Source organism: Drosophila willistoni, chromosome 3R (genome assembly GCF_018902025.1).
Source record: "Drosophila willistoni isolate 14030-0811.24 chromosome 3R, UCI_dwil_1.1, whole genome shotgun sequence".
Lineage (NCBI taxonomy): Eukaryota > Metazoa > Arthropoda > Insecta > Diptera > Drosophilidae > Drosophila > Drosophila willistoni.
The window spans coordinates 11,376,835-11,391,867 of NC_061086.1; the positions used below are offsets into that span (position 1 = coordinate 11,376,835).

The 15,033-nt window shown below is 42.3% G+C and overlaps 3 protein-coding genes across 3 annotated transcripts; 1 reads left to right on the forward strand and 2 right to left on the reverse strand.

The window, feature by feature from the left end:
• Window positions 1-2,672: 2,672 nt before the first annotated feature.
• On the forward strand, window positions 2,673-5,700 carry LOC6650057. The gene is made up of 4 exons (XM_002073591.3): window positions 2,673-3,210; window positions 3,664-3,994; window positions 4,055-4,365; window positions 5,477-5,700. Exons 1-4 carry the CDS (start codon window positions 2,673-2,675, stop codon window positions 5,548-5,550), a joined length of 1,254 nt encoding a protein of 417 aa, XP_002073627.2. The 3' UTR covers window positions 5,551-5,700.
• A 690-nt stretch (window positions 5,701-6,390) lies between these two features.
• LOC6650058 lies at window positions 6,391-7,507 on the reverse strand. Its single transcript, XM_002073592.3, has 3 exons — window positions 7,409-7,507; window positions 7,033-7,208; window positions 6,391-6,973 (listed from the first exon to the last, which is right to left on the reverse strand). The coding sequence occupies exons 1-3, from the start codon at window positions 7,505-7,507 to the stop codon at window positions 6,391-6,393; spliced, it is 858 nt and encodes a 285-aa protein (XP_002073628.2).
• A 2,531-nt stretch (window positions 7,508-10,038) lies between these two features.
• On the reverse strand, window positions 10,039-12,038 carry LOC6650059. Its single transcript, XM_002073593.2, has 5 exons — window positions 11,944-12,038; window positions 11,196-11,571; window positions 10,981-11,127; window positions 10,648-10,778; window positions 10,039-10,580 (listed from the first exon to the last, which is right to left on the reverse strand). The coding sequence occupies exons 2-5, from the start codon at window positions 11,567-11,569 to the stop codon at window positions 10,039-10,041; spliced, it is 1,194 nt and encodes a 397-aa protein (XP_002073629.1). The 5' UTR covers window positions 11,570-11,571; window positions 11,944-12,038.
• Between the last annotated feature and the right edge of the window lie 2,995 nt (window positions 12,039-15,033).

The window sequence follows — 15,033 nt, forward strand, 5'->3', positions numbered from 1 at the left end:
ACTTAAGCAGCTTAATTGCCAAGGTAATTTATATATTTCTCATTTCCCTATGGAGATTACTTGTTTTAATGCAAGAGATTTATTCTGATTAAGCTATCACTGACTGAAGCTAGAGTTTTGTTTAGTTTTTGCTGTGGAAACTTAAAGTGTAAGCCAATTAATATTAATATAACCTTTAGGGGAAATGTTGGCAACAACAAAAGTTATAACAGCAACAGGAAGACAAGGTGGTTAACTTTTTGATAGTCATGACTTTTGCTAAGCTAAGGGCAAAATTTCATTTGGAATATGATTCGTTTTCACTTGTTAAAATAAACTTTTGGTGGCTAATGGGAAAACTAATTAATTGCCAAGTCAATAACAGTGCGTATACGCAATTAATTTTAATACTATCACCATATGCCGCTTTTAAATTTAAAATTCAATTGGCGAATTTGTTTGAATTTTCAACCGCCCATATGCAGTCATGTTTAATGGAACATTTTTGAAACGATGTGTAAACTGCCATCAAATTTATTTAAATATCTATACCCATTCGATAAATATCAGATTGAAAATTTTTAAGGAGTGGTCAATTATGATAAAATTGTGGAGCAATAGCCGCCGTCTTTTGCTGCCATCTTTTATGGAACTAGTCGCTGAAGGCAATACGACTCCACCCTAACGAAAATGGATCCGGTTGCCGTTTGCTTTTGCACCAAGTCAAGGATCATTAAACTTTCGTGGCACACACACTGACGCCAAGAGACAACTTGGTCTTGGTTGGCATTGGGTTACCACTTTTCAATGCAAACTCCCGCAAAATATCCAAATGACCGAATTGCGGCACTTTCATTTCAATAGCATTGTTGAATGCTGGACATTGCCTGGCCCACAGCCCACTGGGTGGCTTCACTTTCTTGGTAAACGAAACCACGCAAACCGCTTCGCATTACTTACGCTTTTGTGGCCATCGCTGCCATTGACCAGGTGAAGATTGTGTGTTGTCTTTCGGATTGACTTTGAGCTGAAACTGGAGCTGGTGTCAAGTTGAAAGCTTAACTAGATTATGGCTATTATTATCAGAGTTGCAGAGATAAATCAGTCAGCAGGTTGTAGCCAGGTGCAAAATGGTGCCACTGCCACCAAGCAAGAATGGTTGAGGTCTGATTGCCATTGCCTCCACAAATTATAGACAAGGAGCAGCAAAAAAACCCCCCGAATCCAACCAAGTCTCTCAAATTATGTTGCGTGTCGATGTCTGTGAATATTTATTAGCCCCGTCGAAGAAGATGCAGTGGCGCAAAGTGTTTTATTGGCTGCATTTGCCTTCTAGAGCCATGCACGCCCGCTCCTTTCTACCCTCCGTCCACTTCTGCTCCTGCTCCTCAGAGTTATGGTCTGGCGTGTGCAACAGAATGTAACTGAGCCTGCGATTTATGAAAAACGAGAGCTAATAGTTTTCGTTTCACTTTTCTTTTATTATTTATTTATTTATTTTGTGTTGGCAATTTTGTTACACTTGTTGCCTACCCGAGTAGGCGCCGAGGCGTGCCCACATGTTCGCGGGTTGGTCCTCCCTGCCCAACCACCCGCACCATCTTCCTCAATACATCATCACCACCACATCTTAATTGCCCGCTGAGATTGTGGAGTGGAATGGAGTGTGTGTGTGTGTTTTTGTTTTTATGCTTTTACTTTTGCCAGAGTAAAAATTGTTTTCTGCAAATTACAGGCAAATTAATGAGCAGTAAATTAGCCGCATTAGAGCAGTGGCCACATGCCGTGGACGCCACCGCACCACATCTTTATATCTCCACCTCTCTCACTCCCCCCTGTCGATGTTCATGACCATGCTCCTAGACATCAGCGTTTGGCTTTAATGTCATGTGGTTAATGCAATTGCTGGTAATTAGATCAACCTTTGAACCTTTTGGGAGCCCGCTATTTGCAATGCAAAACTCCAGTAGAGATTGAAGAAGCGGCATGCAAGACAAAGCAAAAGATTGGCCAGGGGAATGCAACAAAGCAACCATCAATAGCCAATGGAAATGTAAACAGTGGGAGTCACTTTCAGGTTGCTTGTTCTTCAATTGGCTTCAATTTATAACTTCTCCAGAAAAACTTAATGATTGAGAACTGTTACATTCTGAACTGATTAATTGTTTTATTAATAAATTTATATATATTTCATTTATCATTATTGGGAAAAATTTCCACAAATGTTAAGAGAATAGGATTTTCAACCATTTAGAACGACTCTAACCTCGTTTTCCTTAACTTTTGTTGACTCACTACAATATTGAAAGTTTCCCAATTCAATTTTGAACCACTGTAGATGGCGTTCTGCCTACTGAGCGATGGTAGTTATTCCACTGTTTGGTTGGTTGGCTTGAAATCAAAACTGTAGCAAAACAATTGAAGCTGCGTCGCTGCTTTGATGCTGCTGCTGCTGTTGCTGTTGCACGCAGATGTTGATGGATGCTGCTGCTGCAACAATAAAACTGAGTCGCATGCTACTGCAAGTAATTAGTCTTAATATCGGCGTGTTGCAACGCGCTGCTCCAACTGCCAACGATTCGTGTTCTCTGATCCGATTTCTATGCATGTGAAGGATACGCCGCGTTTTCGTCCTTTTGAAGTGCAGTGTGTTGATTTCCAATTTGATTGATTTGAGGCCCCGTGGCCACGCAATGACAAATATGCTTAATATCCTTGCAGCCAGCTGCTTGCTGTTGGCTCTTTTGGGCCTACAGCCTGCCAGTACGGCCATACATAAACGCAGCGGTGCCAGTGCCCCTAACTCGTTACCTTCTGGCCATGAGACAGCGAGAACAGGGACAACAACAACAACAACATCAACTAAAAGTAACATGGATGTCAATCCTGCGGCTAGTGTGGTGAACACGGACTTAATGGATAAACTAAGCTGGAAGTGTGCCAATAATGCAAGTTGTCTGCATGGCTTGGCTAATGGCATCATAGCCTCATATCGTCGAGGCGAGACCATTAAGCTGGGACTCTTCGATCTGGTCAAGCTGCCAGCTCTTGACGAGGCCCACAAACATAAACAATGGGGCACTGGGCGTGGCCTGTCGAGCTTTATGGACTTTGTTACTGGCAATGCGATTCGCGTCCCTGTTGGCCCCATGGTGTTCAGTGTGCAGCGAGCCGAGGATGACAGCGACTACATTGAGGTGGCGCTGCTGAAAAAGACGTCAAGTGGGACAGGTAAGGAATGCTGCCGAATGTGCGATGTGTGATCGATATGCTCCTAATTGGCGTGCCCCTAACGAATGCGTGACTAAAGTCCAATCAGAGCCGACATATGGTTGGCATTGACAAGGCCTGTTTTCTGGGTATTTAGCACTCTGGCAGCAGATGTTCTCGTATGCTTGGCATGCCACTCGCATCCAAATGACAGTTGACTTAGGTCACACGACAAACCAGTGTACTCTCAACTCAATGTCTATTGCTTAGTGCATATCAATGATCCAAACTGCTATTATTCATACATATTATACATAAATGTGAGTTACGTTCGATACGCATACGACGAGGACATCAATCATATCACATCCCATCGAAAAAGTAATCCCAATCTACGACCCCCATTCCCCCATATTGCGTGCCATTAAAGACATAAACCATAAAACGTGTCTTGTTTCTCAAAATCAACAACAGGACGTCTGCAGGGCAATGGCGGAGGCCTTCTAGGTGGTGGAGGCGGCGGCGGAGGAGGAGGAGGCCTATTGGGCGGTGGAGGCGGTGGTTTGGGTGACAGCAGTGGAGGCGGTGGACTCCTAGGCGGACGACGACGACATCAGCATCAGGAGAAGAAACAGTTCCAAATGTACATACCCATGTATCTGGCAGCCACAACATTCGGTTGGACAATGGTGGCAGCAAAAGCTGTGGGATTGTTGACTCTAAAAGCTTTGATTCTATCGAAAATTGCCTTTGTGGTGGCTGCCATAGTCTTGATTAAGAAACTCATGGACAATGCCAGCGAAAAGTGAGTAAAAGTGAGCCGGTGTGAAGTCTATTTCAATTTGTACAAATTATTCTTCATCAGAATGATGTATCAGTTCCCGGAGCAAACACCCTACATGATGCCCTATGGAATGGATTACCCCATGCATGGAGCTGAATTGTCTCCTGATATGTATCCAGCTTCATTGCATCATCTGGCCATGGCAGGAGGCGGTCAATTACCCGGACATCCTGGCCATCCTGGACTCGAGAGCCTCACAGCAGAAAGTCACTTGCATTCCCAGGTAGCTGGCGATGGCAGCAACAACACCAACACCCAAGTGCTGGCTGCCCTTAGCGGTCTTGGGGGCTTAGGACACAAAATCAAACGTGAGGACTCGTGGATGGCAAAGAGTAAGTTTGGGTAGTGAGGGCTGTCATAAAGAAGAATTCTCCTTGTTTCAGATAGCCATGAACAAGTGGCCGTGGCACAAATGGCGCTACGCTAATAAAATGCCATTGGCTGGCTGGCATTATCCACGTCGTCCAGATCGTCTAGCTACCAGCTTGGCCATAGCAAAAGGTCTGGCCCTAGCTGCAGCCGTTGCCGAGGCTAGCATTAAATCCGAAACGGATGACGATGATGATGATGATGATGAATACATCATACGATGAAAAGTGCGCATTTGACTCTAGCTTTTGCCCTGGCACGCACTGTGTGTGGTTCGCGGTGGTTGCCACTAGCTCCACCATTTCACGTAAAGCACAAACAAAATATCTTTACAAAAATGCTGAACTCAAACGTTCACCATAGTTCCATAATTGCTTGTGACGTTGTAGTTGTTATTCTTGCACAAGGACATCTGTTGGTTGCAAAGCTGCAAAATTCCTTTCCACAAATTAAATTCCTAATTAAGCTGGGCACCCAACCTTTCCCCATCGCAGGGCGGTTTTGTTTCGTTTTTTTAATAAGCACACACACAATAATACTAGTCACTAGACCGCTCTGGTTCCCCATTGCAGTAAAGAGAACAAATTCTTCATGTCAAACAGAGGAATCCGTCAGGATTTCATTACTGCAACGCCAATGCCAGAAGCAAGATTCAACTTTAGTTCTTTAGTTGGCAGAGAAATGCCTGAGAGTCCTTGTCTATTTAGCAGGGAAAACTCATGCCAGTTGAAGAAGAGAATGCAGAATGTTTGCGCGAAGCTTCAACAACAATGCCTGGGCATTGCATACTTTTCGGAAAAAGCTTTTCACTGTAGTTAATTAGCTCTGCCCTTGAGGGGATTTGCTGGCCATATTGGTTTTCATAAGGTGGAAAGCTCTGGGTTGTGGGGTAACAAGCCATAAAATTGCAGTTTCCATCACCAGAACTAATTACAAACTCGTTTATTGATTGACATGGCATAGCAAACAATGGCCAATGGCGAAAAATCTCGACTTTAAGATGCACTCGTCTAAATACTGAATGTTGTGTGGCTAATACACATTTCGTTGGTGTACATTATTTATCTCTTGCAGCCACTCCGGCACGAAGACCCCTGATTTATAACTATGTGCAGCCGCAAGCCCATATGCCCTTCTATCGTTCTTGAGATGGAAGTGACGCTTAGCCAATTATTGCAGCTGGTGGCCTGACGCCCCCGCTACCCGCTACCAAAGACCGCTGAAAGTTGAGGAGCTGAGGTTGTAGACGGCTGCCATATGATACGTATTTGACATCTGTTGGAGTGCTGAATCCTGATTACTTAATGTACTTAATTTATTATTTATTTATTTAAATTATTTATTGAATTTTTAGTTATTACTTTCTTGTTAGACAAACTTAGCGCACACATTTAGTTTATTATGTATGTATGTAGACCCCTCCCCAATGACCCCCTCGAACTGTAATTAGCAATGAAATGCTACAAAAAACACTGAAAAAAAATTAGAATGAATGAGAAGAAGATGAAAGAAATAAAAGAAATGAGCACAAAGTTGCCCAAAATTAATAACAATTGTATATATATGTATATATACTTTGTGTTTATTTATGCAATAGTTTTCAATAAATTATTAAACATAATTAGAGATTACAAATACATGAGAGTGAGCATTATTAAGGAAATCGAAAGTGAAAGTTAAAAGATATTTACTTACATACATAGAGATACAAAATAGAAAACTAAAGAAAGAAAGACTTAAAATAGCGGAAGAGAAAATTACAGATAAATAGTCAATACGGCAGACAAAGTTTACTAGAGTGAAAGAGATACATAGAGAGAGAGAGAGAGAGAGAGAGAGAAAAAGAGATTCATGTCGTTAGATATAGTTATATATGTATATATAAATGCTAGGACTGTCTTAGCCATGTTGTCAATAAGTTAACCCAATTTACTTCATTCCTGAACTAACAATGTAAATAACAAACTATTTAAACGTTAACTATTTGTTTATTGCGCCACCTTTGATGTTGGCTGTTGGGCACTATATGCCATATCCTGAGCATCTTGTGCCAATATCTGCGATGGTACCTCAGCCAAGCCCTCTACAAAACCATCAAGAGCACGCGCCCAACCCGAGCTATAGCTATCATGATGAGAGGGAACCTCGACAATTGTCTTTTTGCTGGAGAGCAATTTCTTCAGCGATATGATGACGGCCAGGAGCAGAGCTATCTTGGAAACTATTAGAGCCTTGCCGGCCAGCAGGAACAGACCCTTGAGCAAAATGGCACCCACCACGCCAGTCTTGGCGGCCATCATCATGAGCAGGGGTCCCATGTTCTTCATTTTGCCACGTCCCTCCTCCAGAGCCTCGATGGGACGCACAGAGACACCAATGTTGAGACTGCCCTTGGGCTCGCTGCTCATCACAAAGTCAGCATTGTCGGAGAATTTGTAGCGCAGTGTACGTGAGCGTACGAATTTCCACAACTTGTTGGCCACCAGCAGTCCGTAGCTTTCCTCATCCGAGTCCATGGCACGTGCCAGCAAGAGGTCGTCCTCTGGGTCATCTGGTATCTCGGAAATGTCTCTACAAAGACATTAGATAGTTCTTAGAGTCTTTCCCCCATGTCACCTGATTGGACTCACCTGTTTTGCATGACCTTGATATTCTCATTAAAATCGATACTGGACTTCTTAAAGAGACGATTCATAAAGACAATCAGTTTGAGCATCATGCAGGAATGATTATCTCTTTGGCTGCATTTCACATTCAGCTTGGCCAAGATTTGGTCTTCCATGCGATTGCGATAATCCGAAGTTATCTGCGAAAGAGGAAAGAACGAAATTGAAGCTGGTTTTTGCCTTTTTATTTTTGCCGACCCTTTTGATGTCAAAGTCAGAGGTGGAGGGCATTGACTTTGACAAATGTCAGAGTACGAGAGGAAGTTTTGCCTCTTCTTATCGCTTGGCACTTAATTTATGTGCAAGAAAAAGGGAAAATTTTGCTTCTGCCGAACCTTACCGAGTTATCGCTGGCCCCGAGGGCAGGTGAGGCATTGGCCGTAGCCAAAAGCATGGCCAATCCCAGCAGCAGCAGCATTAAGAGGGTTAAAGTTTGCATGTTTATAACTTTAAGTAAGCCTTGTTCTCGATTTATTTAAAATCTCTCTCTTTATTTCGTTTTTAGCGAAGTCACCTTTCGCTCGTTTTGTTTGGCTTTTATCGATTCGTATTCAGATTTTATATATATAATGCGCGAATCCTGGATATCCTTTTGTCAGCACACATACACTTGAGCACTTCAGCACACTGCTTCACTTCACACTACGCCCGCTACACACGTCTACGGTCTGCTCAATTGTCACGCCGTCTTCTGAGCTTCTGCTGTTGACATCGTCGCCTTGAAAGAAAACCTAATGCGAATTTTCCGCCAGCGAATTGGGTTTTATATGAAAAGCCATCCAAAAGCATTGCAAACACAATGCAGGCCTCTGTCGACGTCGGCGTTTGCTTTTCCACCAAGAAGTTGCCCCAAAACTGGTCTCCAAAAGATCAGCAACAGCCTCACACACACACACACACAACAGTTAGAGATCTAGAGATTTGGACTTGTTCGACCAGTTCGTCTTGAAGCCTCCCAGGAAGCGGCTCTATGGCCTTGTCTCAGCCACCTACCTAACCCTCCTCTCTTCAATTGAAGATGTTGCTCCTCTGCTGCTGCTGGCCATGATTTTGTTTATGTTGATGTTTTTTCCATTTTCCTACTTTTGTGTTTGCTTTTTCTGTTTTTGTCTTTGTTTTGCCTTGTCGTGTGGGTCGTTACAAAAACAAAAGCCAGTTGAAAGTAAACAAGAGACCCAATTCCCAACAACAAATAAGCGAATTTTCCCATAGTACAAAGTGTAAGGGGTTGTCAGTAGAAATTAGTCTGCTTTAGACCATGTTAGCAGCTCGCATGCAGAAAAATTGAATAGGGGGGAAATCTTCAGGTCAATATGAACAGAGGCGTGCCACAAAACAAACGAAATGTTGAAAGGGGAACTATATCTAAACATAATGGCAACGTGTATAGATTATTAAAATCGCCTTTATTTTAATAGATGACGAAGAAGAAGATGGAGTAGATGATGATAATGAATTGAATTGAGGTTTAATTTCAATCACATTGTGAATGCCCCCTTTATTATTATTTAGATAAACCCCCTACGTAACGACACCTCTGCATTTCTAAGCAATTGACAGCAATTGCGACATTTTCTGTTGCTGTTTACTTCCCACATTAAGGCCCACCTAGACCCAAACCCTCATATTAGCCATCCTTTCTCTTATTCTCAGCTTTTCTCTAGAAATGTCAGTTTCAGTTTCCACATGGAAAGTACAATTGCAAATATATACACACACGCACACACACACACACACACACACACACACACTCACTGTGCATGCATTATGTATGCAGTAAGTGTGCGTTCCATTCAAATGTCAATAGTAATTTATACCACTATTCATTCTATTCTATCCTGAGGGCGTGCCCAACAGGTGGCGCGCATCCGCCGCATCATTTATCCCATGAATTTAATCAATTTACCTGCCTACCAAAATTATTGTCGGTCAGCTACTGAAGTATTGCTCGACTTTTCCATACACACACTCACATACAGATACATATTCGCACACGAAAATACTGTACATCCAGTTGAAAGTAGGGCGCAGCTAGTTGTGGTGCTCCACAAATGTGGCACGCCATGAAAGTGGTTGGTTAGTTGGTCGGTTGGTTACTTTGGCTGAAAACCACTATGTGATCTGTCCATAAAATGCTTTGGCTTGGCTTGGCTTGGCTGGCTCCAAAATCTAACAGCACCAAAATCGAAATTGCGTCCGCCCCAGCCATTTGGTTACCTGAGCAGAGCCAAACCAATGTGGCTCATTGTCTGATCCACACAGCAGCAGCAGCAGCAGCATCAGCAACAGCAAAGTCATAACAATTTCTCATGTGAGCTGACTGAGTGGCCGATTGGCTGCCTGCCTGCCTGCCGTTGGCGCGCTTTCTTTTGGAAAATGTGGTCCAGGCGGACCGACTATATGACTACCACAACGACTCCACCGTCGGTGTGGTTGAAGCTAGACGAACGTTGTCAACGCCATGGAGTTAGAGTCAGCATTGCCATTGACTTTGAGCTGACACCCCGCAAAAGTTGGCCAAAGCTAAAGCTAACTGTTAGCGAGGGTAGTTTAATGTGTATATCAAGAAATAAATAAATTTCATCTCCATTTACATTCTGCTCTGATTTCCCATATGTTTTGGCATTCTTTGGAGCCTGCCCTCGCTGAATAAAAGCAAAAACTAAACACGCCAGGCCACTTTTCCTCAATTTCTCGCCTCGGCATTTCATTGCCTTAATTAAAAGCTGCATTTTATTTGTGGCAACTTCAAAGCCAGTATGAGTGCAGAATTTGGTAAAAACATTTAGTAGTGAAATTTCTATCATTAATTAGCCAAGTCCCGCCACTTTCATGATGATTGAATTCAAACACATTTCGCATGTAATTTTTACAACATTTTATCATTATTATTTACAATTAAAGAGAAATAAATACCTATTCTTATAGGAATGCAACAAAAGCTCTAAGGCCAACAACAATCAAAGGTACCTAGCTCTTTTGAGGTTGTTGCTGCTGCTGCTGCTGGGTTTCGGCAGCAATGTCCTTGCCAGTATTCCTTCCATAGTAGCCATTATAGGCCGCCTCCTGGGCATCGCCAAAGCTAACTGAGTTGCCACCGACCTGCTGCTGCTGACCCTGATAGCTCTTGCTATAGTAATCGGTATAGGGCTTGGCAAAAGTGGGCTCCTGGCGATAGAAAGGACCGGGACCGCTGCCATGACCGCCATCAAAATGCTCATGATGGTGGTAGTAGGTGGCCGAGCCCACACCCTGTGGATTGTATTCGGGGAAAGGATTTTTGCCACCAAACAGTCCGGACAAACCACCGCCGAAACCACCACCCACACCGCCTGGCGGACGGCACAGCTTGAAATAGGCAAAGAGACCAGGCAAAATGATAGCAGCCAGACCAAGGATCTTCTTCAGACCAGCAATACCCAGAATGAAGGGCAGGAAGAGCAGCAACTTCAGCTTGAATATTTTCAGCACCAACAGCAGAGGAATAATCATTTTCTTCAACTTCTTGCGTGCTGTAAAGAGAAAGAAGAAATTGACATTAGTGAATGCAATCAAAATGTAATTGAATTGTAAACTTACACAAATGACCTGCTCTCTGGTCTGAGTCGAAATCATCATCAATTTCATTGCCAATGAAACGAGCCTCATAGCGACCAGCTTCGGTCAGTTCCTCTGGCCACTCCAACTCCAAAGCAGTCGATTTGATAAAGCTGTAAGAAAGTCGGCAATGGTGGAAGATGGAAAAAGTAAATAAAGGTCGCGAGTTAGTCATTTTGCATCTTCATAAATATCTCATGATTTATGCATGAGCTTGCCACGACAGCTTGGGACATTTTTCAGTGTGGTCTTGTGGGACCCACATTAATTTTGTTGCTTGTCTTCGCAGTCATTTGGCTAATTGTGACAGCTTACCGTTCGGCACGACGAAGGGCATATTTCACCAGCTGATTCCAATCATCATCATCTCCACGTGGCTCCTCTGAATATTCAAAGGGTTCCTGCTGTAGCGAACGCTGTTGTGATTCCGGCAGGCGCACCACTCGAGCAAAGTCCGATAACCTGTATGGAGACCAATAATACAAGTTATTTATGATCTATGAATCTATATATAGCCGCTTGATGCTTACCGATACTGATCTCTGTAGAAGATTTCATCGAATGTGGTTAAAGCCTGAGTCTTGAAGCACTCGGATAAGTCGCCGCTCAAACATTTGCCATTGGTGCGTGCCAAAAATGGATCATTATCATTTCCCAGGCCAAAGAGACTCAAAATGGATGAACGGCCACGTTCCTCACCCACTCCTGCTCCTGGTTGGCTTATCTGCTGTGGCTGTTGGAACTGTGGTTGCTGTTGCTGAAGTTGTGGTTGTTGTTGTTGTTGTTGCGGCTGCGGCGCATAGATCTGTTGTATATTATTCGATGACTGCTGATCGGGTAGTCGTAGACCTTCTCCGCTAATGCCGCTGACTATGGCCAGCAATATAAATACTTTCATTGCCATGGCTATAAGAGAGATAGATAGATAAAAATATTTTTTAGTTACGTCCGCTTGGCGCTTAGCTTAATTGATGTTCCGTTGGCAATGTTGTCGTTGTCACTTCAACAGATGCCAAATCGACGAAAAAGCAACAAAAAAACATTTAACAATTTTCGTTTAATTGAAGCTCGACCGGTAAAACGGCGTCTAGCAACGTTTTCTCTATCAAACTGATCGTTCGATTCGTTTGGTTTCAATTGGCTTTTTGACTCTTTGAGTCGAAATCTGTCACGCGATACCCAAACGACTCGCAAACTTGTCTATGAAAATGAAAAGAGATTTTTTCAATCTCTATTTCTCCACTGTTTTTTGGGCAATTATTTGTTTATTGGCCTTACGTTTTGGCGGCTTTCCACTCAAAAAACTAACACAGACATTTAAAACGATGGCCAATTGGCCGATGCCGCGACTTGGACTGGCCGCAGCTATTAGCTTCAGACACGTAATAACTCTCGCTTTCAAGCCAATTTACTATAAGCAGCTAACACCTAATGCTTGCCTCAAACTTTGGATGAGCTTTCAGAGCCTCCAAAACAAAATTCGAAAACAAAAATGTGGTAAGAAGAAAAGAATACAAAATGTGAAATGCAGGCAAACCGGTTGACCGGCCGCTTCTCTTAACCCTTTTGGCTCTGCACTGAAGCGGCAAATGCATGTAATTGAATTTGCGTTAAATGCATAAACATTGGGCCTAATGGTCTCACACAAAAAAGGTCAAAAAAAATTGGCTCAGGCAGAATGCAGTAAACCGTATTTAATTGGATGCTTATACAGTGGGCTAAATTGGTGCAAGAATTATTTGCCATAAGTGCTAATACATTGATGGATCTAAAACTTTGAAATGGGGGTACTTTATCCCTTAAAGTATGCAATAGGTTGGAAAAGTATTCATTATTTGCAACAAATTTTTAATAAGTCGTATGCCTTGTAACTTAAGAATTGTCTACAGGCAATATTTCATGTGAGAATCCACCAAATATTCCAAAACTTCTGCATTTCCCTTTCCCTAGATCTAGATGTTTATCCACTGTGCCAACCGACATTAAGCCCATAATATTGAACTTTAGCACGAAATATTCAATGTCTCTTATGCTCGAGGGGACTCTGAGCCATTCTCACTTTCGTTTCACACTTATTGGTCCAAACTTGAACTCATCAGCGTGGCAATTGTATACCAATTGGATTGCGGTCTCGTGTCTTGGACTCTTGCCATTTGAGTTCGAACTTGAAAGTTCAACATTCAGCACTCAGTTCAAAGGGAGACGCTGAGGGTTCGATTTGTGAGTTTTCTTTGATGCCTTTTTTTTTGTGTTGTCCGACTTTTGAGATTGCATTTAAAAGTTGAATGTAAAGTTTGATTTTTGATTAAGCTGAGAACTCTCATGTTGATAGTTAAAACTTGCTTGAATGAGGTCAATTTTTAGTGCCAAAAGGAGAGTTTCATTCGCGACATTAATTGAACAATAAAATCCAACTGAATGGCTAATAGCAGTAACTCAGCAGAAAACAAAGCTGCTGTTAAGTTTAATCGTGTTGCTTTCCTCTTTTACTTTATGGTAGAGCCAGAAAGTATGCTAGATTAAAGCATCTGTATAATGTGCCGTGGGCTATGCAACTATTTTGCAACAAAATAAAGTGATGTAAAATTCATGTAAAATAATTACCAATATTTTAATATTATATTAATTCTATTTTTTTAACCTTGACAGGAATATATATTCCCTCGAATATTAAACTTTTAAAGAACTTGAGGTTTTTCACTTTCAATGTTGAAATTATTTGTACCATGACATACAAGTTTTGTGACACTGTGCCAACCATTCGCTTTATTTGTTTTGTTTTGATTATTTGCATTTGGCCATAGAAGGTCAATGAAATGTTTACGAGCCAACGATATTACAAAATATATTTTGTATATATAGGTTAGATTATGGTAATCAGTACTACTTTATATAGGTATAAGGCTGCTGGGCACAACTGTACTTTCGATTTTAAATTATTTCCCCACATCACTTTTTTTGGTTTTTTTTTTTAATTTTTGTTTGTGGCTTATTGCACAATATTTTGCAGTTCATTTCACTTCACTTTTACCTTTTGCTGTTTCCTATAAGCGCCTGAGTATTTGTTTGGTTTATCCTTGTGTGTGGTTAACTTAAAGTGACTTTCTGCTGGCTGCTTACAAGCGACTGTGGAGTTGCTGCTGGCCGACAAAGATTTTATATGAAATGCGAGAAGTGGCGAGAAAAGAGCAGCACGCAAAAGAAATAGCAGCACCTCAAGACATCAAACAATGGCCCAGACGGCAATGATGACGATGACGATGATGATGATGATGGCTAAGCAGAGGGAATGAGCCACTGAAGCGATCGGACGACGACGCGTGGTCATAATGCCAACACCGTCAACAAGCTAGCACTTGCGGTAGGTTGCGGACCGAGCGTCTCTCGAACCCGATCAACCCGCCGCCTTTGTATGTACATACATATGTAGGTCTGTAGGCTGGCAGCAGCGTCAACGACTTGGTGTCCGGCTGGGCAGGGGCATCGTTTATGCGCCTTGAGAAAACCCCAAAAAGTTATTATGCCGCACGTCGAGACCTTGGCTTTAATTTGAGTTTGATTTAAAGAGCCAACGTTGTCTCTCCTTCTCTTTCTTCCTCTGTGTGACTGTGAATGACTCATCGTGGGGAAAAAAGTACGTCACTGGCCAACATGGATTATGTAATTTTAGTTGGCAGAGGTAATAATCACATTTACTGCAATCCGTTCAACTGAACTGGTTTTTGGAAACGCCCACACAAAGCGTGGCAGATTTTGCTAAAATATTCACAAAGTGTGTTTCTGTGTGAGTGTGTTAAAGTCATGGCAAAATGTGAACAAACTTTAAAAAAAAATGTATCTACATGCCCCATAGGATTTGCCTCCAAACTGGATACTTTGTCTCGGTGTGTGTATGCCACAATTATTAGTAAGTGCCTCTTGCAACTGGAAAATCCCACCAACGAATAATAAAAAAAAACCCCACAAAATAAATAACAACACTAAAAATAATTGTGGAAATTCCCGATGCATTATGGTGGCCATTCTCCAAAGGGGATGACAAGAGAGTACCTAACAGATGCCGTGCTGGCAAAAGAAACAAATTTACTATTTCAACACAGCCCGAGGCGGAAATAGACGGAGAGTGGGCGACAAGTTGGTAACTCACTCGAATGCCAAATGAAATGAGGTGATGTGTTGTGGCATGGACATCGACATGGACATGCCATGTGGCTCTAGTCAACTAACTTGGCCTCAGGTCACTTTGTGCTCGAGTTAAATGAGTTATACAAGAGAAAATTCAATTAGCAACTGGGGCAGGTTATAATTACCCTTTCAACCAGAGAGCCTGAACAAGGAAATGAATGTGTCTTTTTTGATAAAATGTAA